Here is a 15,556-nt window from a genome sequence, read left to right on the forward strand (position 1 = left end):
TTCCCCCTAAGGGGGGGAGAGGGTTTTATAAGTGAACTTGAGCTTTTCATTTTTTTTCTTTTTTAAATCTGTTAATGTGCAACTATCAAGAATCTGAGCCAGTCTCTATTTCATCCAATTCCCCTCTCCCTCCTCCAATATGTTTTTGTAAATCAGTTAACTCTTTCATTATGGTTGAAACTCATTAGGTGTAATTAGTTTGAACTGTGTGCAGTGAACAAATTGAAATTTGGGAGATATGGATAATGTACATTATTTTTTTCTAGAATAGAATGCAAAGCTGAAAAGAAATAGTTTATGTAAACCACTGGATATCAGTGGAGGGGGTGTAACTTTTAAGTAGACTGCATGATATATGGAATGGGTGTTCTGTTTGTTAATATGAGTTTATGGAAAAGAAGCTTTTCTTCATTTCTTGCTCTTCTCAGAGTTCATTTGTTATCTGTTTACTTTTGATGGTGCTGCCAAACTCAAATCTAATATTTGAATTGTTCAAGCTAATTATGGGCTGTTGGAGCAAAAAAAATTGGCTTCTATTTTGAATGAGTAACTAAATCAACGTTTTAAAAGTATATTTCACCACAGTTCTTAATGATAAAAAATATTGTCTGTCTTTTACTCTTTGTAAAGGAGGGACTGATTTATTAGTGATTATTGGTGACACTGCTTAAAGCTATGCATGTTGGAGGTAGCCCGTCCTCGGGCTTTCTCCATTCAGCTTTCCTAATGAACCTTTAATCCTGAACAGCAAAATGCCAGCTATTTCCAGTCCTGGGCTGTTTCTGAACAGAAACTGCTCATGGTGCCGTTTTGCGCGTGGTTTTGTGGAATATGGAAATGGCCACAAATAAATGACAACCTCAATTTTAAATTGCTCCCAAAGGTGAAATATTGATGGATGAATTTTAGTATACAACATAGTAGCTATTAAATTAAATCTGTCTGAAATATATAGCTAAAATTATTTGCCTTCTTAAGATCATTTCCTTTATTTGATCACATTTTGATTGTGTTTAGTGTGTGGGTACTGGTTGGTGTTGCTGGCCTGTGATGTATAGGAGGTCAGACTAGCCCTTCTGGCGTTAAACTCTGTGACTCTATTTTATTTTCTTTCCTTCTAGCGTACTAGGAATCATTCGTAAGATTTAGTCTCATCTTGACAGCTCACTTGCTGTGTGACCTTGTGTAGGTTAATCTTTGTGTGCCTCAGTTTTTTTTCCCTCATCTGTGAAATGGGTGTAATACTGACAGGATAGTTGTGAAACTTAAGTGTGGAAGGCATTTGAACTTACCAGATCAAATGTATTATACAATTCCACAGTAATTGTGTTACAGTAGAATTTCTCCTTTCTGATTGACTATGTATTAAATTTTACTTTTCAAGTGAACTATATTGTGAACAGGATCCATATGTAACAGAATGCAACAAACACACAGCAATGTTTAAAAATCTGTTCCATCTTCAATGACCTATCAAGACTGATGCTCAAACTAGTCTGTTTCCTGCACAGGACTCCTGGACATTAGATTCCTGAAGCAGATTGGTTTCCTGTTCCCCTTGCTTTAAGTGTTTGTCATCAGTTTGCAGGGTAAATATGGCATCCTGAAAGCAGATAAATGAAATAGTAATTGAGTTTCCAATATTAAATTTTGTAATGTTCTTTTCACTTTTGGGTCCTAACAGTTTTATTTTTTAAAACAAACTTTGGCAATGCTTATGAAGAACTATATCCTTTGTTTGGCTTTAGATTGTAAACCCTTTAGTGCAGGGATTGTCTCCTTTCTATATTTGTACAGTACCCAGCAAAATGGGGCCCCAATCGTGATTTGGGGCTTTTAGAAGCTGTCCTAATATAAATACTTACAAAATAATAAAATACTGACTAACGTGGCATTGAGATAGAAACTGTCACTCCCCTCTTTATTATGTGGTTTTCAGTAATATAGCTAGATTATTTCTGGTCTTTTAATAAAAAGAATACTATGTTATATTTTAAAAGTTTAACAAAATTCATAGTAAAGCATTTACATTTGTTTTGCAGATTAGGCAGCTCTAGTCCATTCTGTCATTTGTTCTAATCAGTTTGGCTCTTTCTCGCTGTTGTGATGTAAGTATCCCTGATGATGGACTCCGGCATGTGTGTGATCTAAATGATTGCATTTTATGCATCCATTCTGTGGGTGTTCTGTGTCAGTCTTCGCAGCGAAAGTGTTCTGGCATTTCCCATAAGGTTTGGTTCAGAGTAGGGGAGCTACTTTTTGAAATGCTTTACTACTACATTTCAAAGGCAGATGGTACTCTGGATGAACTCAAGGAGATGAGGTCTATCTGGTGATCCTTTACAACCTTCCTTCAGACTCTAGAGTTCCTGTATGTCTGCATTCCAATACTTCTGCTAACAAGGACAGAGATCCATTGTGATTTTGGTAGTCCCAACCTGGAGTTCACCAGGTCTGATTCTCAGTCCAGTTAGAAATACAGACCAATTACCAACTCTTGTCTCTTCTGTTGTAAGACTATGTTTACATTGTTAACTCAGAGCTGAAATTTCTGTGCAAGTCTGTATGGAAAGTGGCTTCTTGTTAAGCTCTTGTTTGGATTGTACACAGGAAGCTCAACAAAGTCAAACTTTCTACGAGAAAGAGCTGGGCCTTGAAGTGGCATAGAAAAGTAGCAAGACCATCTGGCAGCTATATCAGTGTTCCATCCTTCAGTTACAGACAGCCTCAGTCTTTCACCATTGGAAATTAAAGAAATTATTGAAAGTATTAATAAAAATTTTTACACCTGTTTGCGAGCCACCACTTACTTCTGAGTTTTTTTTTTTTTAATCCCTACCACTGAAGATTGCATTTTTAATGGCTAGAACATAACTGAAAGTCAGTGAGAACGAAACCACGATGGCTAAACTTTCTGATGATATTTTCTGGAGGATAACATTGTACTATATTTACACCCCAAATTCCTGTTAAGGTGGCTTTGGACTTACATTTAAACAAAGCTGTCAGCCCCTCCTAAATGTTCCCTGCAAATATTTCTAAGACAAACTAGGTTTCATAATCCAGATATTACGGGCTCTAAGCAATTACCAGTATCTGAATAATATCAAACAGTCTTTTACATAAAGAATCCAAGATTGTGCCATTTGAAGATGTTTCTTTTCCTCCCCTCCTCTGAATTCTCTCTGTGCTCAGATTAGAAAATCTGGTAAAACTATATACAAACCTACTATTGTCATGTGGGTCTGTCACGGAGTGTGGGGGAGTCCGGCCCTGCACCCCTCTTCTTGGGACCCACAGTGACTTTTAGCCAACCAGTAAAACAGAAGGTTTATTGGACAACAGGAACACAGGTTACAGCAGAGCTTGCAGGCACAGTCAGGACCTCTCCATCGAGTCCTTCTGGGCTTTCAGGGAGCTTGGATCCTAGCTAGGATACCCTGAATTCCGCCCACACAGCCCCAAGCCCCAACTCAAAACTGCTTCCCTCCAGCCACTCCCTTCCTTTGTCCCCCTTCCCGGGCAAAGGTGTTGACCTTTCCCCTCCCTTACCTAGCTCAGGTTACAGGCTCTGGTATTGTCCATCCCCTAAAGTCCTCCCCTGCTCTCCCATTCCCCACACAGACAGCCCCTACTCCATCACAGGGTCTCAGTGCCTGAGAGTTTTGGGACACATTTAACCAGGTGCCAGGCAGTCTCCAGAGCATGTTTTAGGAATATCTCCATCACAAAGAATCATAAAATCATAGAAACGTATATATGGAAGGAATCTGAAGAGGTTATTTAGTCCATTTTCCCACTCTCTGCTCCCCCCCACACACAAACACACACACCTCTCAATGCTGAGGCACAGGACCAAGTATACCTAAACCATCCTTGACAGGTGTTTGTCTAATCTGTTCTTAAAAACTTCCAGTGACGGGGATTACACCAGCTCTCTTGGTAACCTATTCCAGTAATTAACTCTTCTTATAGTTAGAAAGTTTTTCCTAATGTCTAACCCAGGCCTGCACAACATGCGGCCCCCATGGGATCACTGTGCAGCCCGTGGGCAAGTGGTGGGATGGGGCTGCTGGGTTCGCCTTCTGCCCGGGGGGACCCACCTCACAACCCTGCACAGGCCGCATTCCAATCGCCCTAACGGCCAGGACTGCACATGTCTCCGTCTCCTGCTCCCGCCACCTGGCCTGCTGAGGCGGGAAGCGCTGGGCACAAGGCAGAGCCAGTAAGTGCCAAGCAAGCAGCTGTGGGGGAGGGGGAGATTGTGCCGAGACATCTCCCCCCTCCAAGCCCCGTCCTTTGGTTGGGGGCGGGGTGACTACTTCACTAGTTGGTCCCAGGGCAGCCTCCATAGTGACTGGGGGCTGGTGTGCAGCCAGGAAATCCCGGAGGAGACATGTGTTTCTCTCTGTGTGTATGTTGCACCTGCCCTGACCCAACTGGGCCTGGGCTCAAGCCGCAGCTTGGGGGCAGGGGAGCCTGGACTGAGACCACCCCCTTCAGTTGGAGGCGAGGCGGCACTGCGCTAGTTGGTCCCAGGGAAGCCTTCGTAGTGATTGCAGGGGGTGGGTGGGGGTTGAACTGTCTGTGAGCAGCCAGGAAATCCCCGGAGGAGACGTGTGTGTGTGTGTGTGTGTGTGTGTGTGTGTTGCACCTGCCCTACCCCGACTGCTGCCCCCCTCCCTGGTCCAGGGACCTTCCCCCTCCCCAGCCCCATCACACTGCCTCCCACCCCACTGGCTCCCTGCGACCCCTTTGTTTGTGTGTTGAAAGTCACATCCAATCCCTTCACACTGTCCCCCCTTTCCCTCCCTTATTTCATAGCCCAGAAATCCCTTCAAAACTGTCCCCCTTTTCTCTTCACCTTATTTCATGGGGTATGACGAGCTGAGCGGGTGGGCAGGACAGTGACGGCAAGGCTTTATACTGGTGTGGGGGCGATGTTTCCACGGGGCGGGTGGCCCCTGGAGCGGGAGATGTGTTTCCACAGGGCTGGGCAGCGCTCGGGGGGTGGAGAGGGGGTGGTTCAGCAGGACCGGAGGATTTCGCCCCTCAGCTGTTTTCTTTGGAGTAATTATGGCCTCGCCTCTTTACGAGTTGTGCAGGCCTGGTCTAACCTAATCTCCCTGCTGCAGATTGAGCCACCGATACTTATCCTATCTTCACTAGACATGAAAAACAATTGATAACTGTCCTCTATAACAGCCTTTAACATATATGAAGACTATTACGAGGTTCACCCTTTCTTTTCTCAAGACTGAACATTCTGAGTTTTTTTAACTGTTCCTCATAGGTCATGTTTTATAAAGTATTTATCATTTTGTTGTTCTCCTCTGGAGTCTCTCCAATTTTCCCACATCCTTCTTAAGCTTGGCACCCAAAACTGGACACAGTAGAGCAGAACAGTTATCTTGCGTGTCTTTCATATGACACTCCTCTAATACACCCCAGAATTATATTGGGCTTTTTCACAACTGCATTACATTATTGACTCATATTTGTGCTTGGCAGAATTTGATTTTTATTTTTATAATTTCAACAGATAATACTAGTGTTTATTTTTAAGCATTTTTTAAAGATTTTTATCTACTTAAATTTTCACAATTGCACCCAAATTATGGGTTTTAAGCATTTTTTCTTTCAATTCTTGTCTATTTTAAATTTTCATAGAAAATTGTCAGTTGGTCAAACAGGGGAGGTGTCAGGACAATTTAATGATCATCAACGTTGAGATTCAAAAAGTTTAGCTTTATAACTGTTTAAAACACAATTATCAACATCACATATCAAAATATAAAAAAGTTACCTTAAGTCAAACTCTAATACATTCTACAGCCAGCGTTTTTCTTTGTTTTAGTGACGGGTGATGGAAAGAGTTATGTAGTGCCATTAAATTGACTGTATATCATGAGCATAGCCATGAATCATGGCAGTGGTTTATTCAAAAAGGAAATGATCATTGCAGTTGTCGTTCTAACTACTGTGTAAACCTTTTTCAGTCTGTGTATACTTGATACGGTGTAAGCATGTATTAAAAGATGCTAGGCAGAATGGTATTTACTGATAGAGCATTTGGTATTTTCCATTGACTCTGTAATCTGCTATATCAGTGGTCTCCAAACTTTTTTACGCTCAGATCACTTTTTGAATTTAATGGCAACCCAGAATCTACCCCATCCCTTCCCCAAAGCCCCACCCCACTCACGCCACCATACACTGCTCCATCACTTGCTCTCCCACACCCTTACTAACTTTCTCTGGGCTGAGGTAGGAGGTTGGGGTTCTGCGGCTCTGGGCTGAGCCTGAGGGGTTCTAATGTTAGAGGGGGCTTGGGCTGAGCCTGGGTTAGAGGTTGGGGGTGCAGGAGGGGCTGAGGGGTTCAAACTCTGGAAGAGGAATCAGGTCTGGGTGAGGGGTTAAGGATGCTGACTCTGGGAGGGGTGTCAGGGCTGAGGCAGAGTGAGGTGCAGGAGGGGGCTCAAGACTGCTGGTTGGGGTGCAGGCAGGGGGTTGGGGGCTGCTCTTGGAAAGGGGCTCAGGGCTGGGGGTTTGGGTGTGGCCTCCCGTCGAACAGCGCTTACCTCCAGCGGCTCCCAGTCCATGGTGTAGCGTGGTTGCTGCTAAGGCAGGATTTCTGCCTACTCCGGCCCCGCGCCACTCCCAGAAGAAGCCAGTGTGCCCCCTGTGGCTGCTTTTGGGGGGGTGGGCACGTGGCTCCGTGTGCTGCCCTTCTCTGCAAGCACCGCCCCTGCAGCTCCTAATGGCCACAGCTCCCCATTCCTGGCCAGTGAGATCTGCAGGGGCTGTGCTTGCAGGCAGGAGTAGTGCACGGAGGAAGACCCCTCCCCACTGTGGGGCTGCGCTGGCTGCTTCCAGGAGCAGCATGGGGCTGGGGCAGGCAGGGAGCCTGCCTTAGCGGGAGCCCCACTGCACCACCGGAGATCACAATAGATTGGGAGATCCTCTAGGATAGACCAGTCGACAGTTGGTGATCACTGCTCTATATTCTGACTGGTGAATAGTGTTTCAGTTAGCAGCATGTTTTGTTTTATCACTGTATATTAGAGGTTATACACTACTGCTTTATTTCCTTTTTTACATGCTGATTCAATAAATTAAAACATATATCCTAATACTAGAAGGATAAACCTTAGATTTAGCAACTTAGAAGTTAACATATTTTAGAGGTCATAATGAATAGTAATGATACAACTGTAAAAACACAAACATGGGCCTATATAGTACACTGATTTTAGAAAGAGACCCTTTCTTGGCTATTTTCAGTTATGAGACTATTTCACTCTGGCTGCATGGTTGTGGTTTTTTTGGTTTTTGTTTTAAATCCACTCAAGCATAATTGTTGTTAGTAGTTTATCTTTGCAGAATTGTCCTTGGTTTTAACTTCACATACAAAGGGTACACAGCTATACAGAGCTGGCTAAACATACAGCACAGGTTGGCTTTGTTTGGGGTGGTTGATATTTGTTGTTGTTTTCATAGAATTGTCTGTCTTGTAAAGCTTTTAGTCTGCTGTAGAAGTAAAGTATGTTGGAAAGGCAAAGAATAATTGAGACTTTCAGCATTTGCATGTATGCACACTGTTCTTCCTCTCTATCCAAACTACAGTTTAGAGAGACTATCCTATAAGTTGTCTCTATTCATAGCTCTCTGATCAGACTAGCTGTACAGGATAAAATTCCTATCATGAGAAAATATAAGGGAATAATTGCACTCATTATGTCTTTTGTACAGTACAGTCAGGATTGATAACAGTATCTAAGATTTTACAACTTGAAATAAGCTTGATCCTCTTAACCTGACCAATTGTGGCTTCTCTCAGGTTATTTAACTCAGTGTACTCTAGTAAAGAGCCAGATCATCAGAAGGATTTGGTTATAAATTTGCATTAGCTTATATGTTGGAGGAGCAGGGGGGGAAGGGGCAAGAGGACAGGGAGCTGAGAAGAATGGTGCTGCATTTTAAGGATAAGTACAAAGATAATGTTTATTTCCTTTGGTTTTTGAGACAAATTGGACTGTAATTGCAAGTTTAAAAAGTACCACCTAAATCATTTAAGAGCTAAATTTTTTTTGTTCTAGTCTTGCTATTTACATACGTATTACTGAGTGACATAACCAGGCTGTTCTTTAGAACTACTTATCTTGCTCTACAAAAAACATTAGTTATAGCCATGATCAGATACTATTATTATAGTTGCCTTAAAATATCATAGTTCTGTATTCTCTGTGTATGGTTCTTATAGAGGAGTTTAGCAATGAAAGAAAAACTAGATGAGCAGTGAATTAGTGTTTTGACACCATACGTATTATCAGCAATAGCTCTCTGAATATTTTACCCGAGGAATATTTTAATTTTTAAAGTAATTTTTGTGGAACTATCTTTTCATATTCACCAAAAGAAGGGGGAAAAACTGAGTCAAAATAATACAGTGTTAATAGAATATCAACACTTGACTTTGTATTAATCTATTTTCAGAGTGCAGATACAATTTTCTAATTTTTTTTTTTTATTGCTTATTTCTGGTTGCAGAGAGATTGTGACTTTGAGACCAAAATTTAAATTTGTAAGGTTTTATTTTTGGCAAGCCCCATCAAAGGAGACATTTAAAATTAAACAGGTAAGCACTAGAAAACCTATTATTGTAGAGACCATCCTGCATTGGCAAGCAGGTAGATTTCTTTTTGGATTCTGTGCAAGTATACTGTGCCTCATTATAACCTATTTTTTGTCTTTAATCTATTTGTTTTTCCGCTGGTTTATCAGTTTTTACTAGTATACCAAAAGATGCAAAATACTTATAACTTCTGGTCAGTTCTGAAACAAAACTTGTCAGCGTAAAATATTTGTAAAATTTACATAAAATGTTAAATATGAACTTGATAACGTGGAAGATAAATTTACAATCAAACTCCTTTTATAGAAAAACTGTTTTTAAACAGAAGGATGTAAGGTACTTCTTGTGGTGCATAAAATTGTCTTTTATACTTCTTTTTAAAATAGTGGTTTCTTTGTTTCAGTGTAATTTGGAACTTATGTAAAGTATGGTATCATAACTGAGAAAGTAAAATGTATTTAGTGATGTTATTTTAACAGAATTTGACTGTCAGACTAATTTTGAGTCTCGTTTAATCCTTTTCAGATCTTAGTCACAGTAGTTTGGGAGACCATTATGAAAATTCCCACTGGGGACAACAGCCCACTTTCAGAAGTGAAGCCAACTGCAGCTGGGATAAAGTGATAATAGACAGGACTGACAAGGAAGCGTGGCCTTCCATTACAGGAACTGAGACTGAATCTGCTTCAGAATGTACTACAGAAACTGACTCTGCCTCCAACTGTGGCTCAGAGAACAGTAGCATGGCTACAGGGAGTGCCCAAGGCAACTTCACTGGACATACAAAGAAAACTAATGGCAATAATGGCACCAATGGAGCACTCATCCAAGCACTTCTAACCAGAGTGCCCTTGGAGCTGGTGGAGCAAATGGTAATGGAAACTCAGCCAGAGTGTGGGGTGTGGCCACAGGCTCCAACTCTGGCCTAGCTCACTGTTCTGCCAGTGGTGGGGATGGAAAGATGGACAACATAATTGCAGATGGTAGAAGTCAAAACTGCTGGGGTGCTTCCAACTCAAATGCTGGCATTAATCTTAACCTTAACCCTAATGCCAATCCAGCTGCCTGGCCTGTACTCGGACATGAAGGAACTGTGGGAGCAGGCAACCCTTCCAGTATTTGTAGTCCAGTCAGTGCCATAGGTCAGAATATGGGCAACCAGAATGGTAACCCAACAGGCACCTTAGGTGCTTGGGGAAACTTGCTGCCGCAAGAGAGCACAGAACCACAAACGTCCACTTCTCAGAATGTGTCTTTCAGCGTACAACCTCAGAACCTTAACACTGATGGACCAAATAACACTAACCCCATGAACTCTTCACCAAACCCTATCAATGCAATGCAGACTAATGGACTGCCAAACTGGGGGATGGCTGTTGGTGTGGGGGCCATCATCTCGCCCCACCTGCAAGGCCTTCCTGGTGCTAATGGAACATCAGTTTCTCAAGTCAGTGGGGGCAATGGTGAAGGAATGGGTAGTTCAGTATGGGGACTATCCCCAGGTAATCCTGCCACAGGAAACAGCAATTCTGGGTTCAGTCAGGGGAATGGAGACACTGTGAACTCAGCATTAAGTGCTAAACAGAATGGATCCAGCAGTACTGTGCAAAAGGAAGGAAATGGAGCAAGTGCATGGGATTCAGGACCTCCTGCTGGTCCTGGGGTACTAGCATGGGGCAGGGGCAGTGGCAACAGTAGTGTTGGTAGCATGCATTCTGGAGCTTGGGGCCACCCCAACCGTAACACCCAGTAATGGGGTTAACGGTGAATGGGGCAAGCCCCCCAAATCAGCATTCCAATAGTGACATCAGTGGTAAAGGATCAGCAGGGTGGGATAGCCCTAGTGTTACCAGCCAGAATCCTGCCATGCAGCAGGGCAATGAACAAATAAAACTCTTGGGCCAAAGCTGCAGCATCTGTCACCACAGCTAGTGAAGAAGTAATGACAGTGGTGGAGTCAAAATGAGGGCAGTGCTGGAGAGAAGGAGCAGGAGAGGCCAGAAGGAGAGACAAGGGGGTGATAGACCAAGGGCAAGTCCAGTGCCAAGGAATGACCTTGACCCAAGAGTCTGTCCAATAGTGGTTGGGGACCAGACTCCTGTAAAGCAAAACACTGCCTGGGAATTTGAAGAATCCCCAAGGTCTGAACGAAAGAATGACAATGGAACGGAGGCCTGGGGTTGTACAGCTTCTCAGTCTTCAAACTCAGGGGGGAAGAATGATGGGTCCATCATGAACAGTACAAATACCTCTTCAGTATCTGGGTGGGTCAACTCTCCACCCTCAGCTGTTCCAACAAATACAGGTTGGGGAGACAACAACAACAAAGCACCAAACGGCCCAGGGGGATGGGGAGAATCAGCTAGCTCTACTGCTGTCAATGCTGCTGCTGCTGCTGCTACTGCTGCCAAAAGTGGCCACGCTTGGAGTGGGACCGCAAATCAGGAGGACAAATCACCTACGTGGGGTGAACCTCAGAAACCCAAATCTCAAAATTGGGGAGATGGACAGAAATCAAATCCAGGCTGGACTTCAGGAGGTGGAGATTGGACTGAGTCATCGTCCGTACCTGGACACTTGCCTGAGGGGAAGAAGAATGGATCTGGATGGGATGCTGACAATAGATCAGGGTCAGGTTGGAATGAAACTACAAGGTCTGGGACCAGTGGGTGGGGAAATGGCACAAACACCAAGGCTAATACAGGTACAAGTTGGGGAGAATCTCTAAAACCTAGCCCTCAACAGAATTGGGCTAGTAAACCACAGGACAATAGTGTGAGTAACTGGGGAGGAGCAGCTTCTGTTAAACAGACTGGGTCAGGATGGGTTGGTGGGCCAGTGCCACCCAAACAAAAAGATAACAGTGAGGCAACTGGCTGGGAAGAGCCTTCTCCACCATCCATTCGCCGTAAGATGGAAATTGATGATGGTACCTCAGCTTGGGGTGATCCAAACTACAACAACAACAAGACTGTAAACATGTGGGATAGAAACAACCCTGTAATTCAGAGCAGTACCACAACCAACACCACCACTACTACTACCGTTATCAACACAAATATGGTTGAACCTCAGCCATCGCACCAGTCAAGTGCCCAGCCGAACCGGTCCCCATTGCTTGGTCCAGGTATGGAATACGTTTCATTTTCTTTTTAAGACAGAAGTAGGATACAGTGGAAATAAATCTTTTACCCCTCTCTCTCACACACATATCTGTCTTTTAAGACATGCATACAAATTATAATAACGGGGAGTGATTTCAAATGTTTTTAATTAATGTGAATAATAGTATAAAATGAGATCTGTTTGGCATTTCCTATTTATTTAAATTGAGTGTGCTTTAAGAATTTGTTCAGTTTTTCAGGTAAGTTTAAAAAAAACATTATCCTAATACAATTTTGTGGGCTGTCTTTACTAAAATAAAATAAAAAATATTACATTCACACCTGCAGAGCCCCCCAACGAGGAGTCTGGTGGCACCTTAAAGCCTATCAGATTTATTATCACTCCATTCATCTGAAGTGGGTTTTTTACCAATGAAAGCTTATGCCCGAATAAATCTGTTAGGCTGTAAGGTGCCACCAGACTCCTCTTTTGTTTCCCTCAGATCAGAAGTTTTCCAGGTGGAAACAACAAGGAGTCCGGTGGCACCTTAAAGCCTAACAGATTTATTAGGGCATAACACAGCTTCTCTTATGATACCTGATCTGAGGGAAGCTCTGTAAAATTCATGAATAGGTCAGCAGGATCGAGGAATGAAAAGAAACTCATGTGTGGAAGGGGATCCTTCAAGAAATCCTTATGGCAGAATCTGCTGTTATAGTTGCACTCAGCATTGCATCAGGTTCAGCAGGCCAGTTGAGGCCTTTTAAGCTAAGAAGGCAAGGGGGAATGGAATGTCTGAAGAGTCTGCACTCACTTGTCTACATTGGTTGTCTGCTGCACAGGAAAAGCATCTGGAAAGTGAGGTGGAGGATTCATCTGACACAATCCATAAAAATGTAGATCTGTTCTCACTCATGAATTGACTCGAGCCCAGAAATAATGGTTAGCATAAGTATTACATCCTTTGTGGGTTGGGATAGACATTAGCTTTTAAAGACATAGAGAAAGGGATTGAAACTATAGCTACAGAGCCTATTAAAGTTTATTAGATATTTCATTTTTATATGTACAGTGTTGTAATGTTTGTAGTGTCCTTAATATTTTTTTTAGTTGCTAGATTTATAGAACATTAGTGGTTAAGTATTATAAACAAAAAATTATGCTGTGTACATGACTAATAGTAGTGATTACCAGACATATTTGGCATAGTGTAGTAATTAGCAAAAAATAGTATTTTTTGTTAACTGTTTTGTACCTGGAATCAGAGTTTCCTGGAGAATAAGCATAAAGATCCGAGAAAGTGAGCCTTTTGCATCATGAAGGCTAGACCATAGGCAGGAATCTAGCAAATATTGACTTTAATTGCTCCGTAGCTGGGCAAAGAGTTTGTAATCTGCACTCTTTGTACTTGTGAACAGGTGTAGTCTGCCTTTTTATTAATTAAGGCAGCATATTTGCAGATTTACCAAATCACATGTCCCACATGTCTTAGGGTAAGGGATTCTCTTCAATGCCTGGCTCTTAAAATCACACTTGGACTGCTCTCAAATGGGAGTTGCCTTTTTACTGGTCTGCTGCTGAATTCAGAAATTTAATTAGGGAGGCTAGTATTTTCAGTTTTCTACTTTTTTTTTAAGGAAACCAAGATGTAACAACAGCTGATAACCTACATTATTCAGCTGTCCCTATGCCTACACTAGCTCTAGTCTGCCCTGCTGCGTCACTATTTCAGAGAAAGACTGGAGTCTTCAATGTCTTATTTTATATCAAGGCAGTTCCCCACTTTTGTCTGCTTAGAGGAAAAGAACATTGTTTACTTGCCATGGTTGCATTGTTCACTCACCATGGTTCCAGTAACTCTCCTAAATAAATCCCCAAACTTGTTCATTTAAGGAAAACTGAATTAATATTTTGATAGTGCAAGAAAGGGAGATGGGACGTAAACTTACCTTAAGAGCATTCACCTCTGTACAAATATTACAGAAAGCTCTTTAGTCTGGTTGAAGTTTAGTTGCAGATTTTTTGAAATGCGATCAGTATTTATAGCATGGCAGAAAATGACTCCCACAATCTACAGCTCTGTTTGCTTGATGTCTTGTTTAGATACCCTTAGTATTTGACAGTGGAAAAGCCTCCACCTTTCTTTGTTCTACTTTTGAAATCCAAGCATCAAAAATCTCATTTATAATTCTTCCTGAGTCTGACATGGAAGTACTATAATCTTTTCCTTAGCATCTTAGCTACCATTTTGTTTCTTGAACAATGCTCAGTTAACATATCTGAGACTAGCTTGTACTAGGTTCTGATAGCCAATGTGGAAAGCTGTGCATCCAGAGTATGATTTTACTCAGATACAAAATTTGAATTAGAAATTTAGATATCCAATAGAATTAAAACTGGGCCAGTAGTCCTTACTTATCTCTCAGCATTTGTGATAAAGGAAGAATACTTTTCCACAAGTTAAGGAAATTCAGAGGAATTTTGCTGACTAGCAGAATGAATGTAAGAAAGGCTTCTAAAAAATGTCAGGTTAGCTATTGATTACACTCTTAAGCTTGTTGATCTCTGTTAACTTATTCAAACTTCCAGTGGGTGGGAAGGCACCATGTTGTAACTCCTTTTCATAATGTCACTGTCCTTACTACTCTCATCCTTACAATCACAGCAGGAGCAAGAAGAAGCAAGAGGAATTATAGAGGGAAAATTAACAAATATCTTAGATACCTATATACTAATGCAAGAACTATGGGCAATAAACAAGAAGAACTAGAAATACTAGTGAATAATCACAATTTCGACATAATTGGCATCACAAACTTGGTGGGAGGCAGACCTGTTGAAAGTCTCTGAGTAAGGATAAAAGGCGTAAAAAAAAGGGGGTGATTTCATGTTACTTGTCTACTGTAGATCACCTAACCTGGAAGAAGAGGTCGATGACAAAACTAACAAAATCATCCAAACATGGGACTTGGTGGTGATGGGCGACTTAACTACCCAGACATCTGTTGGTGAAATAATACAGCAGGTCGCAGATTATCCAACAAATTCTTGGAATGCATTGGATGCAACTTTTATTACAGAAGGTAGAGAAAGTGGTTAGGGAAGAGGCTATTTTAGGTACGATTCTAACAAATAGGGAGGAACTAATTGAGAACTTGGAAGGTGAAATGATAGAATTCGTGATTTTAAGGATTAGTATGCGGGAAAACAGCAGAATACAGACAGTGGACTTCAAGAAGGCAGACTTCAGCAAACTCAAGACAATTGGTAGGTAAGATCCCATGAGAAGTAAGTCTAAGGGAAAAGAGAGTTCAGAAGAGTTGATAGTTATTTAAAGAAACATTATTAAGAGCACAGGAGCAAACTGTGTGTGTGTGTATATATGTGTGTATATATATATATATATATGGCAAAGGCATAAAATTAGAAAGTCCAAGGCAAAACCAAGATTAAACTAACTAGGGATATAAAGGGTAACAAGAAAACATTTTACAAATGCATTTGAAATAAGAGGAAGACCAAGGACAGGGTAGGCCCATTACTCAATGAAAAAAAAAAACGTAATAACAGAAAATGCAGTAATGACCGCAGTGCTAAATGCCATTTTTGTTTGTTTTCACCAAAAAGTTAGCGGTGATTGGACAACTGACAAAGCAAACATCAGTGTAATGGGGTAGAATCAGGCTAAAATAGGAAAAGAACAGTCAAATATTACTTAGACAAATAAGATATCTTCAGATCGGCAGGGCCTGGTGAAATACATCCTAGAATACTTAAGGAACTTGCTGAATAGATCTCCGAGCCATTAGTGATTAT

The 15,556-nt window shown here is 41.8% G+C and overlaps 1 protein-coding gene across 1 annotated transcript in view; it reads left to right on the plus strand.

The window, feature by feature from the left end:
• The window catches only part of TNRC6C (trinucleotide repeat containing adaptor 6C), a 238,841-nt gene that overhangs the window by 142,651 nt on the left and 80,634 nt on the right, over positions 1 to 15,556 (plus strand). Inside the window, 6 exon segments of the mRNA XM_030534098.1 lie at positions 9,161 to 9,466; positions 9,469 to 10,382; positions 10,384 to 10,413; positions 10,415 to 10,525; positions 10,527 to 10,674; positions 10,677 to 11,762. Coding sequence (XP_030389958.1) covers positions 9,161 to 9,466; positions 9,469 to 10,382; positions 10,384 to 10,413; positions 10,415 to 10,525; positions 10,527 to 10,674; positions 10,677 to 11,762 — 2,595 coding nt within the window.

This window comes from Gopherus evgoodei, chromosome 15 (genome assembly GCF_007399415.2).
Source record: "Gopherus evgoodei ecotype Sinaloan lineage chromosome 15, rGopEvg1_v1.p, whole genome shotgun sequence".
Classification (NCBI taxonomy): Eukaryota; Metazoa; Chordata; order Testudines; family Testudinidae; genus Gopherus; species Gopherus evgoodei.